The sequence below is a fragment of the Mus pahari genome, chromosome 10, assembly GCF_900095145.1.
Source record: "Mus pahari chromosome 10, PAHARI_EIJ_v1.1, whole genome shotgun sequence".
NCBI lineage: Eukaryota > Metazoa > Chordata > Mammalia > Rodentia > Muridae > Mus > Mus pahari.
Genome location: NC_034599.1, coordinates 40,577,136 through 40,604,299, shown reverse-complemented (window position 1 = coordinate 40,604,299; position 27,164 = coordinate 40,577,136). Strand labels below are relative to the sequence as shown.

At 49.6% G+C, this 27,164-nt stretch overlaps 1 protein-coding gene across 2 annotated transcripts in view; it reads right to left on the bottom strand.

Annotated features, from left to right (window-relative positions):
• The window catches only part of Dscaml1 (DS cell adhesion molecule like 1), a 321,027-nt gene that overhangs the window by 286,050 nt on the left and 7,813 nt on the right, over nucleotides 1-27,164 (bottom strand). For both annotated transcript variants that reach the window (XM_021206575.2, XM_029543062.1), the window contains exons 2-3: nucleotides 17,411-17,728; nucleotides 14,810-14,956 (exon numbers count right to left, since the gene is read on the bottom strand). In XM_021206575.2, the coding sequence (XP_021062234.1) occupies nucleotides 14,810-14,956; nucleotides 17,411-17,728 (465 nt within the window). The remainder of the gene's footprint in view (nucleotides 1-14,809; nucleotides 14,957-17,410; nucleotides 17,729-27,164) is intronic.

The following is a 27,164-nucleotide window of genomic DNA, read 5'->3' as shown; positions in this document are numbered from 1 at the left end:
GGCAGCTGGTGAGTACACCAACCTCCCCGGCAAGGCCACCTCTCCTCACATGCCCCAGGATCAGAGAGAGCCAGAGCTCATGTCGGCCTTCTAGAACCTTGTACCCTGTCATCAAATAAACAGCTTTTCTTATGAACTATAACAATCACGCAAAAAAAAAAAAAAAGAATAAGAGCATATAAATAAAGTAAAAAATCCTGTGGTTTTGTTTTGTGTTGTTTTGTTTTGTTTTGTTTTGGGGGACTCTGTTTTTCTTCAGATTGCTTTTTAGAAGAAACCATTTAAGAAATAAGGCATTCTAAAGGGCCATCGTTTCCTTCCTGAGCCATCCCCTCTGCCTCAGAGGTAAGCGTTGCTGAGTATGGTGTTTGTTGTCCCGTACACGTTGTAATGCTGTTGCTGCATATGTGTATACCCAGAAACACTATGGAGAATGGGCTAGCATGTTTTCCAACTTTATACAAATGGCGCCACGCTGCTTCCCTGCTTCAGCAATTTGCTCTCCGCCCACCCCTCTTCCCCCCCCCCTTCGCCTCTCTCCCCGAAACATGTCCAGCCTAGTGTGTAAGGTTCTGGAGCCTTTGCTTCCCCTGCAACATAGCATTCATTGTACAGACTGAGCAGACCATGTTTATCCATCCGCACTGCTTTCCAGTGTCGTTGCTATCATCGGCTGTGGCTACTACATCCATCCAGTCTCTTTGCGACCATTGTGTGAGGATTTCTTAGCACACACCTTGGAGCATGTCTCCTACTCTGTTTCCCTGTTGCAGGGCACCAACCTGTCCCCACACCCCCAACACCCAGCGTGACTCAGATGGAGGGTTTTTGTTGTTGTTGTTGTTGTTGTTGTTGTTTTTTGGTTTTTCGAGACAGGGTTTCTCTGTGTAGCCCTGGCTGTCCTGGAACTCACTTTGTAGGCCAGGCTGGCCTCGAACTCAGAAATCCGCCTGCCTCTGCCTCCCAAGTGCTGGGATTAAAGGCATGAGCCACCAATGCCCAGCTCTGATGGAGTTTATTGAACTCCATGGAGCAGCAAGGGACAGAAGGGCTTCCCCTGAAAGTAGCATGCACAGAAAGGTCGCGCCTTTGTTTAGAGAGGAAGTAGAAACTGGAACCTTCTGCATGCTTCCTGATGGCTTAGAGGCCAATATGCTCGGAGCTAGCATGTGATAGAAGAAACTATGCCCAGGAGTGGGGATGAGGAGAAAGCATCTCGAGAGGTCACCTGGTCTCCAGTGTGAGCTCCTAATGCTAGTCCCGGCCCTCACACTGCAGACCCCAAACCTGCGCATGCTCAGACTGGGGGCTGAGAGCTGGACCTCTTCCCTGTAGACTGAAGCCCAATGGCAGCCTGGGGACTAGTGTCCAGATCGGAGGCCTACTGCCTGAAGTCTTCTCTTCACCCACTGAAGATGGTCCGTCCTGTGGAGGATCATGGAGCTGAGAACCAGGTGGCCCCAGTGGGATGCCTTGTGAGAGGAAATGCCTTCAGGAGGATAGAGTTGGTGTCTTAGGGTATGCACTGGCCCCTCCCCCTCTTTAAAGATTCAAAATTCGTTTGCATAACGCAGTTCTTACAAGGTCTGCCCCGTGGCAAGTGTTGTGTGCATTATGATATCCTCAAATCTCATGATTCTGAAGCTCCTCATCTCCCGACCTGTCATCGCCAGGCCTTCAAGTAGTCATCTGTAAATGAAGGGGAGTGACTTCTATGTTCCACAAACTCAATGAAAGAATCAAATTTAATGCACATCAAAGTATGGCATAGACTATAAGAGCACAATAAAACCTAGCTTATTACCAAAATTAAGTGTCTTGACACCAAATCTTTTAGATTGTGGACAGTTTGCATATATATCTCCAGGATGAGACCCAAGTCTGAATATTGGAATCACTTCCATTTGTGAGCATAACCTGAAGGTAACCTCACCCAGTATTTTCAATGTGGCTGTGTTTTGCTGAAATCCATAAAGAAGAGACCGGGTGTGGAATTTTCTATTTGTGAGATCAAGTTGGTAGCTGTTTAGCTATTTCCTCAGACTCAGAATACCAAGGGAAGCTCTGAAACCCTATGAGGTTCAGAGAGTTCAGAAAGCAAAAAGACTCATAGGCGATTACGTAAGCAGTGAGCACTTCCTGTGGAGAGGAGACTTCAGTGGAGCTGCCTGCAAGTTGTGCCAGAAGCTCTGGGGATGCAACCTTTTTTTTTTTTTTTTTTTTTTTCTGAGTCACCACCAATGCTGGGATAGCTTTTGGGTGATACAACTTGGTTTTGAGTCATCCATCCTCCTGGAGGCAACCTCATAAGCTCATTGATTCTCCAGACTTGGGTGGGATCATCTCTTGGTCTGTCATTGGTCGAGTGAATAGACATTTGTTCGAGTCTTCCCAGGGAGGAAAAAAATCACACAGCGTTGCTGCTCGAGACTCTTCAGATCTGGGGATTATTTCAGAGGTCTAAATTCTTTTGATTAGGAGTGCTATGGAAGGGGACTGGAGCATGATGGGAATGAGCCCTGTAGAAGAAAGGCTAATGCTTGTCCTACCTCCCTAAGGATGCCTAGCAATAATCTCTGGGAAATTCAAAGGCAGACATGGACTCCAGGACCCAAGGCTGAGGACCATCTCTGTTTGTCTGGAAACACCACTGAACATTCCCCACATAACTTGTGATCTGCAGCCACTCCTGTTGCTGTTTAATGATACATGGCTCTTGTAGCATTCATCACAATCACCTTTGATCTTTCCTGAGCTCCAATCAAGGCAAACTGTTCCCTAAGCATGAACCATGCTGTATAGCTCCCCAGGAGTTGACTCCTACGGTCTCCTTTACCCGGAACCCAACTGCCAGTGAGAACCACACAGGGCCTTTAACAAGCAGAGGCTTGCCCCAGTGATCATCAATTGAGAATGATGATGTTGTTGTTGATGATGATGTTGATGATGATGATGATGATGATGTGTGTGTGCATGCATGTGTGTGCATGTGTGCATGTGTAGAAACTGATGTTCTTGAAAGCTCCCCAGGTGACCCTATATGTGACATCCAGCAGGTCTGCAACTCCCCTCTATAGGAGGTCAGCCTGCCCAGTGGATGTATTCGGTAGGATTCTTGGGAAAGGTGCTTTGTCTAAGCACTAGAGATGCCCCTAAGTCTGGACCGGAGAAGTGAATGTCACCTACACCTTCAGTCTTGGGTCAGGGACACCAGTGTCCTGAGCTTATCTTGTTTGTCAGACATTAAGGCCCTCAAAAACAAACTGAGTGCTTCTTACTGACCACCCATTCCTCTGTCCACGCTTCCATGTCTAATAGACCCCATTAAACAAGAAGTCAAAGCTATCCATAAAATTCAGAACATTTAAAAATAAAGGGGGTGGGGTGGGAACTGCCCTTTTCGTGTGAGAGAAAAGACGAGGCCTAGCCTTCGCAGTTACCAAACTCCTGAGGTGCGCCCTGTGAGGGAGCCAAGACACCATGTGCCGTGACGTGTCTCCCTCAGGTCTCTGCTCTGGAAACTGCTAGAGCTCTAAGCAGGTAGCAGAGTCTAAGGCTATGCATGTGTGAATGCTCACACATACATATTCAATATGTACAAATTATGTTGTGCATACTATTTATACATGTGCATGCATATCTATTTTAAGTTGAGTTTCTTGGGTGTGTGGGAAGAGGAATTCCCCCACCCCAATCCCTTGGGGTCCTCAAGCAAAGACCCCTGGGAATCACTGTCTGCATAACACAGCATCTTGTACACAGGAAGTGCTCAATTAAAAAAAAAACCATTTGCTAGCTTAAATAATGAACTAAAAATCCAGTCAGCTGGTAGTTTCTTATGCCAATGTAGGGGAAGGAACTGCCTCCATCTGGAGCACCACACAGCTATGGCCTGCTATGTCCAGCCACACACAACTCCAGGGAGGCCTCTTCTTTAGATGCCTTGTAGTGATATGCTCTGGGACACCTGGAGGCAAGCTCTTTCCCACGCTGCAGCTCTCTCAGGAAGATCTCAGTCATGTGCTCCCAGAAGGAAAACGTTTGCTTCCAAGAGTCTCAAAGAGCCCACAGGACTGCCAGGCAAAGTCAACTCACTCTATACCTAGTTGGCACCAAAAGACCTGGGTGGATGCTGGACACACAGCCCCAGGCCCACCCGTGCTCCCCCTCCATCCTCATGGCTCCTCGCTTTCCCGTTTCCTCCTCCTCTATGGCCATCTAGCTCACTGTGCAATTCGGACAGATTCACCATCCTAAATGCATGGGTATGAGACGGGACCCTGCATCCCAAGCCTCTGCGACTGAAGGGAAGGAGAAGGCCTCAGATGTGAGAGGGATATGCGTCCAGCTTAGAGCCCTTGGCCCTGGCACTGTGCCCCTCCTCTTCTCCACTTCCTTACATTCCACCAAAAGGCCGGTTGGCATCAGGGTTTGAGTACAGGTGCCTGCTTGTGTTTGAACTCTTAGTCCCCAGCCATCGGCGCTGTTGAGGGAGGTTGTAGGTTGTAGAGCCTAGCAGGAAGATGGGGGTCCTGTGGTGGGTATGTGGTGGGGAGAGATGGATAGGGGTTGGAGTAGGGTCTTTGGGGTTTATAGCCCTGTTCTTCTTCCTGTCTTCTCTGTTCGCTGCTCAGTGAAGATGTGAGCACTCACTCAGCCTTAGGCTCCGGTTGCTACAACCGGATCCACCCAGGATCTGCCAGCGTGCTTTCTCCTCTGCCATTCACTCTACCTTCAGACTGAAAGCCAGCACAGATGCCTCCTCCCTTAAGCTGCCCTTTGCAGATTACAACAATGAGAAAAGTAACTGACGGGGAGGGTGTGTTGTGGACAAGGCCTGGCAGGTCTCAGGGCACAGTCAGAAGTCAGGTGGCCCACCCAAACAGGAGCACATGCCAGGGTGCTTCCCGCCTCTGCCACATTGTCAGCGCATCCCACCAGTCTTATGCTTACAACCCTGAAGGTCACACGAGTCCCTGCAAATAGGTTCTTGTCCACCTAGATGTTCACACCTCTATGGTCACGCGTGAGTACTCAGTCTTGGTGATCTAACAAAGTCACTGAACAGACAGAGAAATGAAGGCTTGGCGTAGTGGCAGGATGCCGCTGAAAGGCCTGCCTAAGGGCGTGCCACCAGGAGGTGTCCCACTGGACTCTGGTTTTGAGGCCTTCACCCCAGGAACTCTTGAGGCTCCTCCACCTGAGCACTTGGCCAAATTCCTTGGGACTCCAGCTGTGGCCCAAGTGCTTGGTGCTCATGTCTGCCTAGCAGTCAGAGGTATCAATGTTCTACATACTGAATGTCTATATGTAGAGGACGTATCTGCATGAAAAATTATGGCATATACAGAAAAATCTATGTAATTTCTCATCCTCAAAGCTGGAGAATGCAATGCCCCACAAATCTAAAGGGCTAAAAGGCTTGCCCAGAACCTCATGGAAAGTGGAGTCAAATTTGAACCCTGGTCTCTGAACCCTGATTCCCACATTCTTTACACTACAGCTTCATTACATCATAAAGTGACTCCAAGCGAGCCCTACTAGTTTTGGGGGTACACAGGAACAGTGACTTCTTCATTCTAGCCACTACAGGGCTAGGCAGCACAGCACACATTTCCCCTTTAAAGTACCCCTTTTCCCACCAGACCAGAGGGCCAGCCACTACCCTGGCTAAAGCCCCTTCTGATCATCAGACAACATTGTCTAAATGCCTACTGTGTGCTGATAGGCATCAACGCATGCAGCCTTACAGATGCTGACCCCACCCCCACCCCCCACCCCCACTCTGGACCTCTTGCCCTTAGCACTCATGACCTGGGTGCCATCTCCACAGGGCCATGGCCGTGGCTCTCCCTATGGCAGAGACGGCTTATGGATACACCACAGAGTTCAAAATCACAGGCTTGGCAGGAAGTGGCATCTATACATAGCTCCATTCTTGCAAGCGCTGTTGGCTCCTTCTGAATAAACGCTACCCTATATTAAATGCCAGGATTCGGCGAGCAAGGCTGCCTGTTTGCAATGCGATTGAGAACTGAAGGTAAGATTGATTCTGATGTGAGCACTGGCAAAGCAAATGGGTTTTTGAAAAACCCTATAATTTCCCTGCAACCCTTGACTTCACTAAACACACATTTTTAGACTACAGCACAGTTAGGTAGGCATTAAACAAAAATGAGGTGGTCTAATGATGATTTATGTATAGGATAACCTTCTATAAAGAATTCTGCTCTGATTTCAGGGTAACTTACAGAGGTGCCAACTTAACCAAACAATGCTGCTTGTTCTGTGTCCACTGTCGCAGCGTGGTCCTGGGGCAGGGGGTTAGCCCGAAACGGCCTTAAATCTGCTGAAACTCACCCAGTGGGTGCTCTGGAAATGCAGCGCCTGCCATGAACTAAGTGGAAAAGCAAGACACAACATGTGTACACACCGCCAGAGGCGCCTGTGAATACGGACGTTTCTGCTTGACTGGGGAGCAGAGCTGATGGCTCTAGAACTAACCAACTGGCGAAGGACTGCAGAGCAGGCTGCCTGCTGGGACATTGGAAGGAATCCTGGGGAGCCAAGCCCGCCGGGCACAGAGCCTAGAGAACTCCTGGGATAAACACTTCGAAACCAGAGTCCAGTCATGGTCTTCATAGCGGTATGACTTTGGGAAGGCCTTACAGCCCCACCCCTCCCTGCCCCATGCCTCTGTTCCCTTAAATCTCTGTTTCACACAGATGTGACAGGAAGGACTCCATGGTAGGATAGCTATAAACTGACTTGATTTCTACACTGAGAACACTGCAGGAAGGGCTGCGCCAAACACAGACAGTGAGGAAGCCCAGGAGGGAAGTCACACTGCACTGGGCACACACAGACTCTGGTTGAGGCCTGGGGCAGGTGTCTGACCTCCTGTGTCTCAGACCCTTGAGTATGATGTGGGCAATGAGAACCTGCTAGACAGGATGCATGTGGCAATGGGATGGCATGGCCCAGGTAACATACATGTTACAGGAGAGTGTCAAAGCTGGACGCTGTCCACTTACTTCTTTTTTTTTTTTTTAAGATTTTTTTATTTATTTATTATATGTAAGTACACTGTAGCTATCTTCAGACACTCCAGAAGAGGGCATCAGATCTTGTTACGGATGGTTGTGAGCCACCATGTGGTTGCTGGGATTTGAACTCCGGACCTTCGGAAGAGCAGTCGGGTGCTCTTACCCACTGAGCCATCTCACCAGCCCTGTCCACTTACTTCTTATCCATTGTTGTTACTGTGGGTTTTCTTCAGTGTGGGTCATGGGACTAAGGAAATGTGCCTTTGTGGGGCCTGAGGGTTTCCTTTGAATCTCCAACTTGCAAAGTGTTAGATATAAGGATTTTTCTTATCCTTGTTTTATTTTTGAGATAGAGTCTCATTGTAGCCAAGGCTAGACTCCTGATCCTTCAGTTCTCAACTCTCAAATGCCATGGGATATGTCATCACACCTGGGTTTTGGCAAAATCCATTTAAAGACTTCAGGAGATGGGGCATCCTCTCTGTGCTTGAGAAAGGTTTCAATGGCTACTTAAGCCCACTGTTCCTTTCTTCACCAACTCAGATAGAAACAGAAGGGTCGGCTGCCTTCTCCTCTTAGCAGATGCCTTCAGGAAGGAAACAATGAGTTCTGGAAGTCCCTGGACAACCCTAGAGTCATTGTCACAGGGAAAGAGCCTGGGCTTCAGGAAAAGGGTTTGAGGGTTGCCTGGTGGAAGCTGTGTGCTCTGCAGCAAATTGCCTGGTCTCCGGTGTTGTTTCCTTTAAATCTGCAGGTGGAGGTCTTTTCTTTATGAACTTCCCAGGAGAACAAAACAAGATACCGTGCAAATAACATGCAAATAGCTGCCACCAGGCCTACAGATGTGTGGGTTCGTATGCACTCATTCTCTTCCCACCGCACAAGTGGCTAAACCTAGCTGTGTCTTCGCCGAAGCAGAATGACAGTTATAGAGCAAACAAAAGAACCCCAGAGTGTATCGTAAACTGTTGTTCCGAAGGAATACTTATCCCTAAGCTGGACAGAGTACGCAGAGCAGACAGGGTGAAGGTGCTGACGGTCACTGTGCTGCAGCACACCTCCATAGGTTCCAAGTGTGCATCAGGTGATGGCCAAGCACAGGCGAATCAGAGGTGCCTAATACCACATACCAGGCATTTGGTTCCCCCCCCCACACACACACACAATGACCAGATATGATCAGAGAACATTTAAGTTATAAAAACGGGATCGTGAACATCTGGGCATGTCTTTGTAACCTTCTCAAGACTGAAGGACTCTCCATGGTCCTGGTACATCTCTCCAGCGCTATCCATTTGCTGTGCAAGCTTAGGCAGGCCTCTCACTTCCTGCGTCTGAGGGTCAGAGCCACAGTAGGCACTTTGTCCTCATTGATGACCCACGCCCTCTCAGCATCCTGGCTAGAGGCCTGAGTAAAGACATGTCCTAGAGGGGGCCACACCCTGTAGGGTGGGGTGGCACAGGTTCTAAAACATCATTGATAACCCAAGCCAGGAACAGATAAAGCTAGTAGAGGTTGTTAAAAAGGGTCCCTGGGAGGAGGCCAGCCTGGGGGGAAGAGGCCAGCCTGGGTGGTGATTAAATTCAGTCTTGGCAGGAATCAGAAAAGAGTGGTATTTGAAAATATTTTGAAAGGTGGGTAGAGTTTAGACAAAGAAAGTGGGAAGCTTGCAGTAAATAGTAAATAAATAAAATCCCCCATGAGCGATCGAAACTGTGTGTCCTAAACACGTGCAGTCAAGAAACAGGCCTGAGAGTGTAGGTCTAGGTCTGAGACTCACACCAGTCACCAAGAAGGCTCAACTCTGGGAGCCAGGAGCCTTTCCAACCCAGGTGCCCTATGACCCCAGATGCCCCTTGTAGCCTGCGTGTGGTTGCTGAAATGTTTCCTGAGGCTGCTATCTCTCTTGTGTCTGTGCCCACCTCTCCCAGCCTTCCAACTCAGGGTGAGACACATGGGGTTGAAGTAGCCTTAAAGTCAGCTTGAGTGAACTGTAACTCACAGAGCAAATCTGCATCCCAGAGCCAAAGCGCGCATCTGTTTACCACGTTGGGATCGTCCATCTCTAGGCATCAGAGCTGAGGCAGGGAAGTTCAGGGCTCAGTTGCTAGAGCAAGGCCGTCTCTGTGTCCCCTACAGCCTCCATGTGAGAATGGCTACCCTCTCTACTGATCCCCAAGCTGGAAATCTGTTAGAAAGGCCAGAGCTGGGTGGCTTGTGGCGTGTCTCTGTCCCCAGGCAGTGCAGGAGTCAGGGACAGACCCTCCCTCCTAGGTTGAAGTCCAAGGACAGAACAGATGATTTCTCCCAAGGAGCCTGCTCTAGAGAGGAAGTAAGAAGCCAGGTAAGTCAGAAGATATTCTCTCTCTCCCCTCTCTGCCCCATTCTGTCTCTCTCTGTTTCTGTCTCTCTCTGTCTCTGTCTTTCTGTCTCTGTCTCTCTCTGTCTCTCTTTGTCTCTCTGTCTCTCTCTGTCTGTTTCTGTCTCTGTCTCTGTCTCTGTCTCTGTCTCTCTCTCTCCCAGCCCAATCAGCTGTGTGGGCCTGAGTAAGATGTCTAACTTCCCTGGGCTTCAATATCTTCATTTATAAACCTGGGGTGGGGTGGGGGGATCATGATCTGTCTTAGAAGTGATTGTAAGGATTAGAGATAGAACACACGAGATGCCTAACCCAGAAAGGCATCTCCACACATGATAGACATCGCCTTAATCTCGTTATCTTTATCACTCTGTTGCAGTGCTATGCTGGTCCTGTGGATAAAATGCAGGGGAAAAAAAATGTCGGCCACCCTCCTGTGCAGACAGATAGAAATAACGGGAAGGCAGCCAAAGGAGCTGTAACAGCTGCCACAGGCTGGTCACATGGAAGGGGACACATGGGCACCAAGTTCCAGGAGAAAGGAAAAGTATCTTCTTGATACAAAGAGGGAATGACTAGAGCTCACTGGGCCAGGTAAACAAGACACTGTCTGATGAGAATCCTTGAAGCAAGAGCCCTTTTAGAGAGATCCTTTCTCCAACAGATTCCCTTTGCCCCTGCCTGCCCCCTCCCTCAAGATGCAAAGTCCCTGATATACCCAATGCTGGACCAAGGCCCAGTGACAATCTAGCATCCAAGAGCCCCATCCACACTAACAAGGCAGCTCAGCCGGGCTCATCTTCCAGGGCAGCAGGGGATACATCTGGCTGGCATCTGAGCTGTGTCCAAAACTCCCCACTGGGGCTAAGAAAGCCAGTCAGGATGCTGGGGAAGAGCATGCTGGGAAACTCCCACAAGGAGCCTGCTTCGATATAATCAGGTCTGGTGGAAATTAAAAGCTATTAGGAACAGGGCCGGATTTATCTTTATATCCAATAACATGCATTGTAATGGTGATCATGCAGTCGGGAAATTAAACCACATCTCGGCTTCACTGAAGGCCTTAATTCTGATCTGTTTGTACACTGCCCCTAGTCCTCCTATGCCCATTCTGTACACACACACACATCACACACACACACACACCATACACATACACCACATACCACACACACATATACACACAATACACCATACCACACACTCACCACACACAGAGAGACACACACCACACATACACACAGCACACACACAGAGATACACACACCACACACACCACATACACACAAATACCACACACACCATACCACACCACACCATACCACACACCACATAAACACACACACCACATATACCACACACATACACATCACACCCACACCACACACACACACCACATCACTCACCACACATCACACACATACACACATATACACACACACTACACACACATACTCAACACACACACACATACACATCACATGCATACTCAACACACACACATACACACACACTACACACACACACATACACACACCACACACATACTCAACACACACACATACACATACCACCCCCCCACACACACACACATGGTAGGTACTCTACAAGGGACATTGGGGTAGGAATCCAGCGAGCCAAGGATCTTACATATACTTTAAGAAGGCAAGATTCAAAGCCAACCCAACGCTGGAGGCAGGAGAAGATGGGGAGGCAAGTGGAGACAGGAGCTGTCTTTCTCGCCTCTCCCAGCCCTGAGAAATCATAACGAAAAGCTGGAAAGAACTTCGGTGTCCATTCCAAGACAGCGTAGCTAGCCAGGAAGGGCAGCTTGTGAGCAAATACTCAGGTCCCAGAGCTTGTTTAGCTCCCCGGCTCCTACAGAAAGAGGCACAGGGAGCTTGGCTCCCATTCTTCCTCCCAGGGCTTCTCCTAAGGAGGATGCTTTTTGCGACCTCAATGGGTCCAGGTCAGCCTGGTCTTCCTTTAGCTTTCTAGCACCTGTTCCTGCTGGTCCTGAAGCCTAGAACATTAGGGACTAGTGCCATGGGTCTAGAGATGAAAGGTTACATAGGCTCCTGCTCCGGATGCAGACACTTATGCACCGTTCTGTGCTTCAGGCCAGATTATTGACACCTCGACAGTAAGATGCAGTGCCTACTGACCACAACACACATACCTACATGGACAGAGTGCATGCACACTGGGTATGCGTGAACATGGGGGATATAAAAGCCTTACTTTATAAATTTGTATAATAAAAGCCTTACTTTATAAATTTGTATATTCTCTTTGCATTTTCCAAAATTAGAGCATGTGCCTTGTGGCCACAATCTTGGTCCTCACCTACCGAGACCAGAAGCAGCCAAACCCCACTGTCTCTGGTTCCCCTGGGCTTCCCCAGGAACATATTAGACTCAATGTATTGGGAAGACACCTCCCTGGATATTTAAAAAAAAAAAAAGTTAGAGAAGTCTCTAGAATGATTATGGCTGGAACTGGAGGGCAAGGTAGGAGAGGAAAATTCTCCAAGACCAAAGGAAAGAAAGGCGGTCTCCCAAAGTTTAACACAACCCTATAGATTAGCATCAAGGCCACTTCTCTGGTAATTATGCCCTTTGGGGCTACCAGCCTGGTCCTGACATCAAAGGCAGCTCTGAAGCACCAACTACAAGGGGTGCCTGGGGGAGCTTGCTGCCTCCAGCTCCTGGGCACATAGACTAGTTAAACTTCGCTCCCCACCTGCTCTAGTCTGGCTATCTGGTACCCACCAGCTTGTCTTCATATCCCCATCCATCTGGGCTGTCTCCCCAAATCCCTCAGAATTATCAAGCAGACATTTCTTCCCCACTCAACACAGGGTAAGTATGGAGGGCAACGGGTTAGGAGCTGAGGAGGCATACAAAACAAAACAAAACAAAACAAACAACAACAACAAAATCCACTGCTCTCATTCCTAGGAAACCCAGTGAGCTACCCAGGTCAGCTACACAGTAGAAATACACACATCACAACAGGAATTGATAGAAATAATGAAGGATGCTGTCTTCTACCTAAACAATGGCAGCTGCAACCCAGCACATCCTTAGAAGAGCGGGCAACCTTCTAACATTGCCTATTTTTATTTCAATCCTATAGACCCATTCTACAGTCGTAGGAAGTGAGACTCTATGAGTGTAGACAACTCACCCAGCTAGTAAGCACTGGAGTGAGCTTCCATCCCAGACAGTCTGGTCCCAGATTCTAGGTTCTTAATCGCTACCTGTGTCTGGGTCCACCAAAACATCCCTTTAAAAACCAACAGTGAGTATTTCTGACCCCTGCCCCGCCATCCAGCATACATTTAAAGCTTCACGGTACTCAGAGAACCTGGGAATGTGTGTATGTGTGCAGGGGAAGCACAGGCTTGGAGGAAAATCCTGCTCTGGTTTATGCCTTATCTGAGTAACAGGCGCGTGATCTGGAAGAAGTTGGATTCCTTCTTGGAGCCTCGGGTTTCTCTTCTATAAAGCAGAAAGGAGAAAACACACTTCTGGGCTTTTGTGAGGTTAAAATAAAATGATGTATGAAGGTGCCTTAGCCCAGTGCCAGGGAAATAGTAAGTACTGAATAATTATTATTTTAACAGACATAATGCTTCATCCATAAGCCCACATTTCCTTATGGTCTTTAAATGCCTTAAACCTGACTCTGCTAGAAATACAGGAATCTCAGTGTCCATCATTTCTAAGGCTTCCCCAGAGATGTGCCAGCGCATGCCAGCCTGTGCTCCCAACTTCATTTACCCATTTGGATCTTCAGATGTGTACGCCATGTCTCATTTCGAACCTCCTTCCGGGCCTTGTGGGGTTCCTATGGAGGTTCTCATAAGGTCCAAGAACTATGAGTGCCCACAGAACCATCCCCAAACCTGGATTCCTTTCTCTCAGAGACTCTCCTTTCAGACAGTTCCTATTAACTATTAAGAGTAGAAGGCATCTTTAAATAGCTTTGAGTCTGCCTTGCTACAACAATGCTGTTAACCTATCGGATAACAGGAAATCTTTTGGCCTGGCCATCTGCTTGGAATGGAAAGAAGGAAAGTAGTGAGAAAAGGCACGCACTTATGTCTTTTTTAAAAGCCCCTGCCATGCTAGCTACACACATGTAAGCATAGGTCCCATCCCACTGTCCCTGTAACCATCTGAAGTTCTCTGGTCAGAGCTGAGACCCAGGCCTGCTCCTGAGAGATTTGGATTGTGCTGTTTCGAAGTATTCAAATCTTATGGGCACTGCTATTTCAAAGGTTTTGCTTACATCACAGGGTGGAGGTTTCTCAGCAAGATGAAGAATCCAGTTCAATAACACATTCCTATAGAACAGTGGCTCTCAACCTTCCTAATGCTACGACCTTTAACACAGGTCCTCATGTTGTGGTAACCCTCCAACCATAAAGTTATTCTCATTGCTACTTCCTAACTGTAATTTTGCTACTGCTATGAATGGTACTGTAAATATCTGTGGTTTATGATGGTCTTAGGTAACCCCTGTGGAAGAGTCATTCGACCCCCAGAGAGGCCAAAACCCACAAGCTGAGAACCGCTCCCAAAGAGGCTTGTCATCTCCAACTAACTCTGAAAACCATAGAGTATTTCAGACAACTGGCAGGGGACCTTGGTGCCAATGGGCCACTTGAAGAACATTGGTCATGACGCTCCATTTTACAGGAAGACCAAAGTTCTTCCTGTAAAGAACCTTCAGTGAGGAAGGAAAACGATGGAGCCCCTGTAGTGTGGGGAAAGGGAAAGGCTGAGTATTGGAGCTTCGAGGTTGAATAAGGACTTAAGAGATCCTTTTGTGAGGCTCTAAGACCTGTTTTGTGTTGGAAGGACAATCATTCCTAGGTGAGACTGAACCAGTGAGGGGGTTCCAAGCCTACAACACAGGACGAACCCCTTTCCAACATCAGTCACTGAGGAGTCTTAGGTCTTATCTGCCAGTTCATGGCAAAGTAGACTGCTGTATGCACACTTCCTTAGGCCTGGTTCCCCAAACCTCCAGCCTCATTATCCTAGTCACACACAGAGCACAAATGTACCCTACCTTTCCTGACCACACTTCAAAAGTGAGCTTGCCAAAGGCCCTCATAAATCAGGTCAAGTTCAAAAGGAGCCCCAGGAATCAATGGCAGCCCCACCCTGTGTCTGTGTCATAGCTAACACAAGCCTCAGCACACGAGCTGCACCATCCCACACAGAGAAGATAGGATGGACACCAAAGGTGCCCATATGCCAAGACTTCACGGAGCAGTAGCAGATAAGTCCCTAAAGCCATTGCCACCACCATCTTGTTCAGATCATAGACCAATTCAGGCACCATTCACCAGCGGGGCAGCTCTGTCAGCCACCACCCACGTTTCCTTACCTGGAGTGATGGAGACCGTGTCTTTCTCCCAAGACACGACGCTAACGTATTCCTGCACTGAAGAGGGGATGAGGCACTTAAAGACAGCCACGTTGCCACGCATTGACCTTTGATCCTCCACCCGGACGGTGTAGGGTTCCCTGAAAACTGTGAGAAATTGAAAGAAGAGTGTCACACGGCCATGGTGGTGGAGAAAAGGCACAGCAAGTGGGTTGGGCACAGAGATCATCACTCAACAAAGTAAGACCCAGATTATACAAGCTAACAACAGTGTGGGTCTATTCCAATGCATCCTGGGAAATGTAGTTTAGATATTGAGCTCTCTTCACGGGATTGGTGATACCCAGACAAGGGTTGTCGGAGACACTGATACAGTCCCTGTATCCCTACTGCCCTCCTGTCCCTTTTATTCTACCAGTCTTGGTCCTGATGTTAGGACCAGCTAGAGTCTTTTTCTGCATGCTCCCAGCCCTGTGTTCATGTCTCACATAGTGTCACCTGCAGCCACTCATGTGCCATATCCTGCATGTAGACTGATCCTACCTGGGACGAAAGACCTCTGTCTACCCCCGTTTTCCTCAGCTTGGCCTCTTCCTTCCACCCCCTTCTCTGCCAAGCAGAGCTGGAACACCTAGAGCCCCCAGTGCTTACAGACCTTGTCCCCATCAGACACCTGGGCAGCATGCCCTTCTGCTCTCCTTGCCATGGTTGCCAGGGCGACACCTAGGGCCCTGGCATCCTCCCCCTAAGCAGTGCACCTGCAACCTCTCTGGCATCATCAAGAGCCTCTTTAATTGCTTGTTTCCACTGGACCTGGCTCTCCCCAGGCCTTTATCCTTTCTCTTCTCCAGGCAAGAGGAAAGGAGGGGAGGGAAGAAAAGGGACAGGGGAGAGAAAGGCCATCAGGCTCCAGTCCAGCCCTCCCATGGGTCTAGCAGCCTCCACCCAATCTCACAAAGGAGCTTGAGGGCGCTGACCCTAAGGATCCTGGAGGCCAAGGGTGAATTGTGTTAGGTTCGGGGGGGGGGGAGGAGGCAGCCAAGGAGGACATAAGAGTACCAGTCAAGGAGGTCCTGATCCCCTCTGAGCTGCAGGGCAGTCCTGGATATAGGGAAGTTGACCTTTGAACCTCAATTTCCCTATCTGTTGAACCCCATGCAAAAAAGCCAGGCATGTGGAAAAGACTATTTTGACTTAGCCTCATCATCAGTAAGAAACCTTTGTAGACTTACAGAGAAGGCTGATTCTAACTCATGGAGAGGCATGCAGCTGGAGATACGATGGCCTTACCCCTGGTTCAGGGCTCCTGGTTATGGAGACTACAACAGGACTTAAATCCAGGCTTCAAGCTCCATACTTAGGGTTATACTTAGGGCCAAGCTATGCAGAGGATCTGCTGCCAAGAAGGCACCCGCAGGAGCATGGGAGAGAAGTCCCCTGCCTCAGCATCTATGCCAACCCTTGACCCCAAGGGCACAGGCATGGCTTAACCCTCAGCCTTCCACAGCTCTGGGCCTAGATACTCGCAGTCTTGTTCCTGTGAGAGAAGCTCTGTGGTGGGAGATCAGAGTCCAGAGCTCTGAAGGGTCTGTCACTAGGCCTGCTGGCCTTCCCAGAGACTGCCCACCTGAGCCTGTCCAACACAGCTGCAGGACAGATGGTACACTGGAGCTGTGTGGTAGACTGGCCTCTTGCATCTGGGTGCCCTTGTAAAAAGAAAACTGCCAGCCACACCTCTATTTGAGGCACTTCCTATCTCTATCAGAATTATAGTGTGTTGTGATGTCCTAGTTAAAAAGAGTTGAGCCAAGCCTGCCACTTACTTCCAGACCTGACCAACAGCTCAGCCTTTTCCTTTTCTCCCCTGCTTCCCTCCCCCTAAAGACTCTCACTGCTATAGTTCTCCACCATGTAATACACTGAAATAGCAGTTCTCTGAGCTGTGCAGCGCTCAAATGTTCAATAGCACATGGCCTCGTTACGTGGTGAAATACTATACATCGGTGATAATGTGCAACCTTCCACCACACACGGCAGTGAGGACAAATCCCATGATGAGAATGATGAGCTGAAGATCCCAGAAAGGGCTGAACACAGGCCACCATCTTCTATAAAGCACACGGACAAGGCAAAACATCTACATTACCCGAGCCAGAACATGGCTGTCCTGAGAACAGAGACCACAGAAAGCAGAAGGGAGACTTCTGGGGAGCTGTGGGGTGCTGCCAGTGTATCTCTGTGTTGGGTATTAATTGAACCATATGGAAATTGCTTCAGTTACATGTAATAACGTGCACTTTTCTTGGTATGGTTCAGGAAAGGGGGACTTTAGAAAATGAAGCTCAAGCAACATTTTCTTATTTCAATGGTGAGCTCAACCTACGGGCATTGCTGTGAGGTAGAGACTTTAAGAATGTGCACATGAGGTGCCCGCTCTGTCCAAGCACGCACAGTAGGTGGCCAAGCTGTTCCCAAGTATGTTTCCTTCAAGCTCTCGTGTACACACCACATACATGCCCTCGCAGCGCCAGCCTGCCTACCCCATTCTGTGTTTAGACCTCACAGGGAACCCTGTCAGGGCACAGGTGTCTGGCCCCTCACCTGCTTTGATGCGAATGTTAGGGCTCCGGATCTTGCCGGCTGCGTTCTCTGCGGTGCAGAAATAGTCATTGTCGTGGATAAAGCTATTGAAGGCGGAGGGGGAGAAAGGGTAGAGCTGCAGAGTCCCATTGGCATGCACGTGCCGGATGTGCGGCACATCGTAGATGTCGTCCCCCGTGGCCAGGTACCATCGGAGAGCCGCACTGGGGGATCCAGCTGCCGGGCAGGGCACCACCACACCCACAGAGCTGGAGAAGGTCACGTGCTGCAGGGAGTCATTTACAAAGTAGAGGCTGGTGCCAACATCCTCGGGGCGGGCTGCAGGGGAGGCAGAGAGAGACTTGGTTAGTGTCTGCAGGAGAAACATTTATAGAAGCCTCGCTGGCTGACACTGGATTCATCCGGCCTTCGAGTGCCACCCAGTCAATATGCACTTAGTGAGCACCATTTTATTGATAGGCAAAGAAGAGAGAGGACACTTCCTGGCTTATAGGCCTCTCTAAGTTTGTTGGTACAGGAATGGCAAAAGTCAAAAGTCTCAATTTCCGTACGAAACCAAGTCCAGGCAGAAAGGCTGCTGCAGTCCCTGTTGCATGGAGGGTCCCAAATCACCATCTACTGTGGTGATGCTCATATCAGAGGAGACAAAGGTACCTAGATCTGAGCTCAGCTCCTACTCTTTGCAGCCTGACTCCCAACTCTCCCCTTAACTCATTTCATAGCCCCAAGGGGCAGGCGTGTGCCTCTCTCTCTCTCTCTCTCTCTCTCTCTCTCTCTCTCTCTGTGTGTGTGTGTGTGTGTATTTTAAAGGTATTTATGTTATTTTATATACACAAGTGTTTTGCCATGAGTATACATGTGTATCACATGCCCCTATAGCGCTCACAGAGGCCAGAAGGGCATCCTATCTCCTGGTAACTAGAGTTACAGATGGTTGTGAGTCACCATGTGGATGCCAGTTTCCCTGGATCCTCAGAAAGAGCAAGTGCTTTTAACCAGTGAACCACTTCTCCAGTTCAGCAACTCTCCTTTTATCACCTCTATTAATTCAAGCTTCCATAGCTTTGATAAAAACACACAACCAAAAGCAGCTTGGGAAAAGCTCTGTTTGCCTAACAGGTTACACGGTCTCTCATGAGGGGAAGCCAAGGCAGGAATCTAGAGGCAGAAACTGAAGCAGAGGCCATGGAGGAATGCTGCTTACTGGTTTACTCCCATGGCTCGCTCAGTCTATAAGGAGCGGAACCACCTACAGAGAACTGGGCCCTCCCCCACATCAATAGTTAAGAAAATTCCCTGCAGTTTTGCCCACAGGCCAATCTAGTGGGGCATCTTCTCAATTGAGGTTCACTCTCCCTAAATGACTATAACTTGTGTCAGGTTGCCATAACGAAACAATATCCAGGAGATCCCCTGTGATAGGTTTCCGGGACTTAGGGGAATGTCCAAGAGCACAGGGCAGCTGGGGATCTGAAGTTTGGGGACCTTGCTAGGTCTTGTTCCAGTGTTCTTCCCGGCCTACCGCAGATGACAGAGAAAGGGTCTCACAATCACAGCCTAAGAAGAATGGGTGGAGAAAGGGGGCTAGCCCAGGAGATGGAAGGCAGTGGGGGTCCCTGAGGGCTGTCTTAGATCCCTAAAGTTCATCTGGATCCAATTCAGAGCATTTTCCAGATGACCTATGGGGACCTAGAACAAGAAAGCCATCCAGCCTTGGTCTTGACTGCCTACAAAATTCCCTTCTCTTTCATCACAACTGAAAATAAACAGTGTAGAAAGACAGGGAAAATCCCTCTCATCCCTGATGTCTTACTGTGCCAAAGCTCAGTCCCACAAGGAAACATCCTCAGGCGACCTGGCGGGAAGGGCAATGTCTGCTCAACCTATTCCAACTCCAGGCCTTGGAAACTACTTTTTCTGATCTGTTGTGGGAATCAGAAGGGGGGGGCTCTCTCTCCCTACTTAGGGGCCTTCGCCTTTAAGAAGGCCAACCCAGAGGAAGAAAGAACCAGGCCCTCTAGTCTTTTGCTAGAAGCCAGTCCCTCTCCACCAGGAAGATGAAGGCGTAAGCAACCGCTGCTGCTTGTTTAAAGAACGGTTGCGGGGGACCCAACTTGACCTCAATTTCCACAACTTTATGGGGAGGGGGAGAGCCCACATCCGGACTGTATTAATATTCTTGCCTTAACTCGGAGCAGAGTCTCTAGGGAGAATATACCAGGCAGGTCGTTGAGGAAGGCCATTAAGCCTCATTGGCCAGAGCAATTCACATCATCTCATAAAAAGCCGTGATGAAGCCATTAGCAGCTGTGCTGGAAAAAAACATCGTGGGCTTCTGGCTGCAGTGTCAGGGGCATCCTCTTAGCAGCAAATGCATCGGCTGTCCCCACCAGGCCCTGCACCCTCAACGGCTGAAAGTCTCGGGGAGGTGGGGGGCAGCATCACTTGGCATTCTTCTCACACCACCTCCCCGGAATAGTCCATGGTTGAGGGTGTCTGCTCAGGGAGACCGCAAAAGCCGGGTAGCTGGCCTATCCTGGCTAGAGTACTCCTCATGGTTACAAAATTGGGCCATTTTACAAGACTTCTCATGTATGGGACCCCATTTTCACCTTCAGAGAGGCCCCACCCTGCCCAAGATGTATTTGACAAGTTCTTGCAGAGGACCTCCTGTGAGCCAGGTTGGTTCTATGGCCTCATGGCCTATTCCCAACAGCCCAGTACTGAGTGGCCATTATCATCCCGGTCTACAAAGGAGGAAATGGAGGTACTTCCAGAAGGAAATGACTTCCTCAAGACTCACACAACCAGTAACTGAGACCTCGGGTCCACCCAGGCAGTTGCTTTCTTAACAGGCAAGGTGTGGCTGTAATACGATCAGTGCAATACGGAAGAGTCTTCCCCTTCCTCAAACACAACCAGGCCACCAACTTCCATTTTCAGCTGCCCAGGAAGGACCTCTCCTCTCCTCTTCTCTTCCTTCCTCTCCCCTCTGCTCCCCTTCCCTCTTCTCCCCTCCCTTATCCTCCTCTCTACCTCTCCTCTCTTCTCCCCTCCCCTCCTCTCCTCTCCCCTCCCTTTCCCTCCCCTCATGTCCTCTCCTCCCTCCCCTCTACTTCTCTCTCTCCCGGAAGTGGCCCCTGGTTGACCAGCCATCCCAGCAGTCCTTAGCTTTAGGGAGCAAGGGCATCATCCCTCTGGGTTTCTGGATGCTTCCTGAGTTGACCTAATTACTCAGCCACTCCCACCATGTCAGATTCATGGATCTGGGGAGCCAAAGTCCATCAAGGTATAAGATGACTTTCCACTGTACCTGACAAACAGACCTAGGAAAACCAAGGAAGTTCTCAGGCAGAAAAGAATCCAGGAAGTGTCTGATTTATGGGAGAAGGCTCTCAAGTACTTACTGTAAAGGCCTGAGAAGGTGATTTAAGTTGGACAGAACCCTTGATGATGACAATATTTACATAATAATAACAGCTATCACTGACTTCACTGTCAGCTGTGGGCCACTCTAGGGTCAGTAGTATATCAATATCAATATCAGTAGTAGCTATTGTCCTTCATCTTAATTCCATAAGCGAATTTGTTATTAGTAGTATTATTACTATGACTATTATTATTTCCATCTTAAAGATAAAGAAACTACGGCTGAGGAGATACCTGGCTCATCTAAATTTATGTGACATGACTGAAGTCAGAACAGGAGTCCAACTATGTCACATCAGAAGCAGAACTTAGACCTATTTGCTCTGCTGAATAATCAAGCTAGAGTTGAGTCAAACCACAAACACCTGGGTTTCCTGACTTCGAAGCCCTGCCTACCCTCTCCCCTATCCTGGCCACACCAGAAGGCACAACTCCTGCCTCCTCCTCTGGCTGGGCTGCTATCCCTCCCCCCCCTTGCCTCTGAGGATTGCCCTTCCCCAGGCCCTTTCTGTTCCTACCAGGAGCATCAACCACAAGAACAGCAGCCCTCCCGTGCTCGGAGGCCTTGGCTCTTCCCAGAGCCAAGGACACAAGGTTCCCAGCAACTACAAATGGGTAGATTTAATTGATGAATTGACTGGGATTGTCCAGCCACCTGTCAGGGCCGATGAAACAGCAGATTTATAGCAAAAGGCTAGTAGCCTCATATTTCTCCCACTCCAGGGTGCGAGCGGCTGTCTTCCGAGCGTGGGGGAGCTGGGGAGGATTAGACACACCATTCATTTCTGCTTACGGTCCTGACAGTGCATTGCCATCATGAAGCATCACCCTCGGGTGTAAAACAATGGCATTTTGCACTTAGGTTGGGTTCATATTTTACTATCACAAGGCACCTGTCACCTCAAAATGCAGAAGCCCTTAAATAAACATTAATTTAGCCTCGCCCTATCTGCTGAGAGAAGGGACTGAACAGATGCATGGGGGGAAACTGAGGCACTGGCCACCGGGTATCTGGGTTCCCTGCTATTTGCTGAGGGGGAATCTGGGCACAGGGACAGCTGGTGAATAGGTGTGGAAGCAGCAGTATGGAAGGGAAGCAGCAGGTGCCCAGGGTCGTCCCCCACCCCCATCCCCGCCCCAGGGAGTCTAGTGTGGCCTCTAGGGGACTTCATCTCCTGCCCCAGCTCCTGTGGAGATCTACAGAGCAGTGATGTTGCAGTGGAGGATGGAGATGAGGCACCACAGAGCCTTGAATGCAATCTGATGGGACTGTCAGTCTTCTGGAGGCTCACATCACCTAGTGCGTGCGTGACATTAGGTAAGAGACTGAGTCTTTCTGGGCCTCACTGTGCTTGTCCCCAAACGAAGTAGGGGGAGATGGATCAGGTGACGCTGTGTGTCTTCCCTGACTCTCGGGCCTACTGAGCAGGGGCTATGGAGAGTAAAGGCCTCAACTCCTCTCACAAGGGTGGCTGGGTCCAGACTCTCCTGGAGGCTCCAGGTGCCCCCTACCCCCACCCCACCCCCGTTTCCTCTTAACCTGACTCTTTACTCTACCCTGCCCTTCCCGGGTCCCTCTTTGACTCAGGTCTTTCATCACTTCAGGAAAGATACACAAAACACCAGCTGAGTGTCCCAGACAATTCCAGGGAAAGTAGAAGTGTCAGAGGGCAAAGAATGCTGCCTCTAAGATCCTCAATGGAGAACGGGAGAGGCGGTAAGCCTTGGCCAGAGCTGACTTTGGGAAGGAGCTAAGGTAAGTACAGATCTCAGATAAAAGCCAGGGCGAGCAGAACGTGTTCCTCTATAGGTGGGCTTTCACAGTGCTGGAAGGTAGCAGGGGCGGGGAGTGGGGAGTGGAGGCTGGGGGCATAGGAGGCTGGCCTGGAGGCAGTCCCGAGGAGAACTCAGCATGACAGACAGCTGTCAAGACTGTCAGTGAGTTGGGCGTGTTTGGGGGAACTGTGGAGACCTCCCGCCTGGAGGATGGATGACCTGGAGCAATGGCCTGCAATCTTCAATAACAGGAGGCGTAGATGCAGGTGATATCTACAAACTAGAAAGGGCACCAGGAGGGATGGCCACATGGCTTTGGACAATGGTGGCTGCTCTTATTCACATAGACACCAGACGGCGTTTAGGGCTGGACAGCTCTCTGGAGACTCACTGGCATGGAACAGGGTCCCAGCAAGGACTTCCTGTTTTCCTGAGTGGAGGCTGGACTGGGCACAGTTGCTTCTGTGGCCTTCTTATTTAATATGAACAGAGACATGGAAAGTGAGGGTCCTTTTGGTGAAAAAGAGGAGGTTTTTGGGGAGTCAGTAACTATCGAAACATACAGGTAGGAAGAGAAGGCAGCCGCAAGCCACAGTGATGTGCACAGGACTCACAACTCCCCAGGAGGTTGAGGTCCGAGCCAGGAGCTGAAGATCAGGCTGGACAATAAGAGTGGGTGTCTCAGCGAAGAGGGGGAGAATGAAGGGGAGATAGGGGTATGTGGTGGGTAGGAAGGAAGGAAGGTAGGTATGTCAGGAATAAGGAAGACAAGGGAAGGGAGAAAGGCAGAAGGAAGGAATGGGGAGAGAAAAGAAGGAAGGAAGAGAGGAAGAAAAGGAGGAAGGGAGGAAGGGAAGGAGGAAGGAAGGGAAGAAGAGAGGGAGGAAGGGAAGGAAGGGAGGGAGGAAGAAAGGAAAGGAGGGAGGGAGGAAGAAAGAAAAGGAGGGAGGGAGGAAGGGAAGGAGGGAGGGAGGGAGAAAGGGAGGGAGGAATGAAGGGAGGAAGGGAGGAAGGAAGGGAGGAAGGAAGGGGAAGGGAGAGAGGGAGAGAGGGAGAGAGGGAAATTAAAAAGAGAAAAAGAAGAGAGGAGGGGAGAAAAAGAGGAAGGAAGGAGCCCAGCCGCAGGGAGGGGGCTGCCCACTGAGCTTTCCCACCACTGTACTGAGTCCCTAGTCTGGGACCTTATGTTCTTTCTCCTTCACCCTCTTCCCCAAACGAACCCCAGTTGGGAAGAAGATGCCATGACAGCAGACCACAGCTTTCCCCTTAAATCTCTGTCACTCCCTCCAGCTCTTTCTTTCCTCTACAGCAGAACCAAGCAAATTTACAGAGAGAAGGGAAGGCAGGGGGTGAGGAGCCAGGCAGACGGGAGGGGGAGCGGGCGGGCCTGGGGGGGGAGGAATCCTTCATAAATAAAGAGAGAGACATTCAGATCAACAGCAAAGGTGCTTTTGGTCAAAGGGGGAAATGGATTTTTAATAGAAAATGGAAGTTATGGACCCAGCAGTCATGTGACAGATGTCCAGACTTAAACCCATTTAATCTCCTCTACCCATGGAACGCTGAGCACCACCCTGACACTGTGTTTCATAAAAACAGGCTCCAAATCGCTAGGAGATTAGAAGTATAGAAATAGCAGGGTAATATTTTTAAACCAGAAATCGCCCCCGGGCATCTGGTTGCCCCCAGGGTCAAAGCTAGAATCTGCGGATCCATCCTGTCTACCAACTAGCTCACCCGTGGCTTGTCTGGGCATCACATGGGGGATTAGCTTGGCAAAGGAAACGTGACACTGGTGTCGCTACAGGCTACTCCCGTGGTCTCCCATCCACCTGCCCGTTGGGTGTGTGTGTGTGGGGGGGTGTCTGGTTGCCGTCTAAGGCACACCCGGCATCCTTCTGTGGTGCACAGGGAATTACCCCACATCACCATGCCCAGTCATCAGAAGTAACAACCAGAGGGGACTGAGATATCAACACCGCGCTGCCTCCGCGGGGACAGTGAGTCATTTAGTGCTCCTCCTGGGCCATGTTTATTCCTTTCATTGACTAGACTCTGCATGGAGGCACTCCTCCATGCCAGCCCTGGGCACCTGAAACACCTACTCAGAGTTCTAAAGAGTACGTGCCCGGACCCAGTCTGCGTGGGTAGAGAAGGTGGCAGGTCTTCAGGGCGGAAAGAACCAGACAAGAGGCAGGATCAGAGGGGTACTGCACAGTGCTGTGAATTCCTGGGGACCATGATCATCCCAATGATCACTCCGTCCCCTGGGCACAGGGGCAGGTGCTTACACTGTGGGTCAGAGCCACACTCTGTGGGTTTGAATCCCTCCTTTATCAGTTATAAGTAAGTCATGCAACCCCCGGGCGAGACAACCTCGCCTCTCTGTGCCTTGTTTCTGTAAAACGGAGGTGACCGTCTCTACCTCGAGGACAGTTGCTGGAGACAGTCAGTGTCCAGCACCACTCAAGTATTTGGGGCCCTGGTTATGAGTATTTTGTCATAGGAGAGAAGCAGGAAGTACTTGTGAGATAAACGACTCCTTACGCAATAAATATTTACTGAGCACCTAGGATGAGGACGGTGATAAAGAATAACTTAAAAACAGCGGTGTGCAAACATGAATATGTATAAGAGTCACCTGGGAGCTTGTGAAAGATGCAGAACCTCAGACAACAGGCACCCCCGTGCCTGTCATAAGGCCGGAAATGCTATTTTAGAAGCTAGCGTCTTCCGTTCACACTCAAGAGTAGTAATCGGTGGGGAAAGTAGATGTACCATACTGGACTTGGCGTTTCCCATACCAGCAACGCAGTTCTGGTGGGCTTGCTGACAAGCCTTCCCACCGTGTGTATTAACTGGATTTGACAATGGAGTTAATAAAAGAAGCATAGCGTGATCAGTGAACAAGCATTGCCATGGCAGCCCCACGACTGTCCACCCCCTCCGTGTCCCCACCCCCATCCAACTCCCATGGAGCACCCCCAGCCCCCCCAGGCAGGAGGGCTGGAGAGGTCTTACAGACTCTTTTGCAAGGTTGATTACAGCTATGCATTGGCACACAAAGGTTTACAGGTGAGACAGACAGATTATGTAGCATCAGGTTGATTGTTCTCAAGCCTGGGCAAACTGGGCCCAGACGGGGAGCAATCGCAGGGTCTCTGCTCAGCTACCAGTACCTGCCAAACCCCAGAGGATGAGCTAGACACCAGAAAACCCTTTTGTGGTTCATTTACACTGTGGAGACAGTGTAAGGCTAGACTCTGGGGAGGAGCGGGAGAGTCTCCCAGAGGGCACCAGAGTGCTTCCCAGGTAACTGGGAAGGTGACTCTGTGCTGTCATTGGGCAAGACAAAGCCACAGGGACCAAGTCTCCTGCCTCCGATCCTTGGTTTTCCTCATATCTGGGCACACCTGGTGTCTAAGCTGCTTTCTGTTGCAGAGACACTAGGGCCAAAGCAACTCGGGGAGGAGAGGATTTTCTTGGTTTACGTATCCATCACTGAGGGACTTCAGGGCAGGGCATTAAGATAAGAACCTGGGGATGGGAACAGAAGCAGAGAGCACAGAGGAATGCCACTCGCTGGCTTGCTTCCCTTGGCTTGCTCGACTTGGTTTTCTATCCAACCTAGTATGTCCTGCCCAGGATGGCACTGTTCACCTGGGCCCTCCCCCATCAATCATTAATTTTAAAAGAACACCCCACATGCCAGTCTTATGGAGGCATTTTCTCAATTAAGGTTCCTTCTTCCCAGAGAACTCTAACTTACGTTGACCAAAATAAAACAAACAAACAAGCCAGGACACCTGGGTTACCAGGTACCAGTATACCAGGATGCACTATTGTGACCACTGATGGGTTTTTGTTTGTTTGTTTGGGGGGGGTGTTTGTTTGTTTGGGTTTTCTTGTTTGTTTAATTTTGGTTTTTGTGGGTTTTTAGCATCTTTCTAGTGCCAGGCAACCACCTTTTCTTTTTCTTATAACGTTACTCATCTCATTCTTATGCCAAGCCTTGAATCCAGCCATTGCTCAAAATTCCATTTTGTAGAACACCCCATTCTATGGATAGGGAGATTGGTTCTTTCCTGACTGCACGCTTTCTGGTGCATAGCCACGTTTCAAACCCGATGCCCCCATTCACATCTCACAGCCGCACTACAGACTACACTCAGACTGCCTCCAAGAGCACGCACATTGCAGAGGAGAGTCTGATGCCACAGGGTGATGTGGAATAGGTAAGTTCTGCATTACCTGGGGCCATCGAAGGTACTAGATGTTTTATTTCTCTCTCACCCCAATGCCAGCAACTCCCTACTCCAGTCATTCAGACTAGGGTCAACTCAGTCATTCAAATGACCACCCTTTCAAAGCTCACTGAGAATGGCAGTTTAGGCTATCCCTCATTCCCACCAGATACAGGATGGGTTTGGTTTTAGGTTTTAGGTTTTTTTTTTTTTTTTAGTATGGAATAGGGTTTATTTAGGGTATGGGAAGGGAAGTTGGAGGAGGAGGAGAGAGAGAGAGAGAGAGAGAGAGAGAGAGAGAGAGA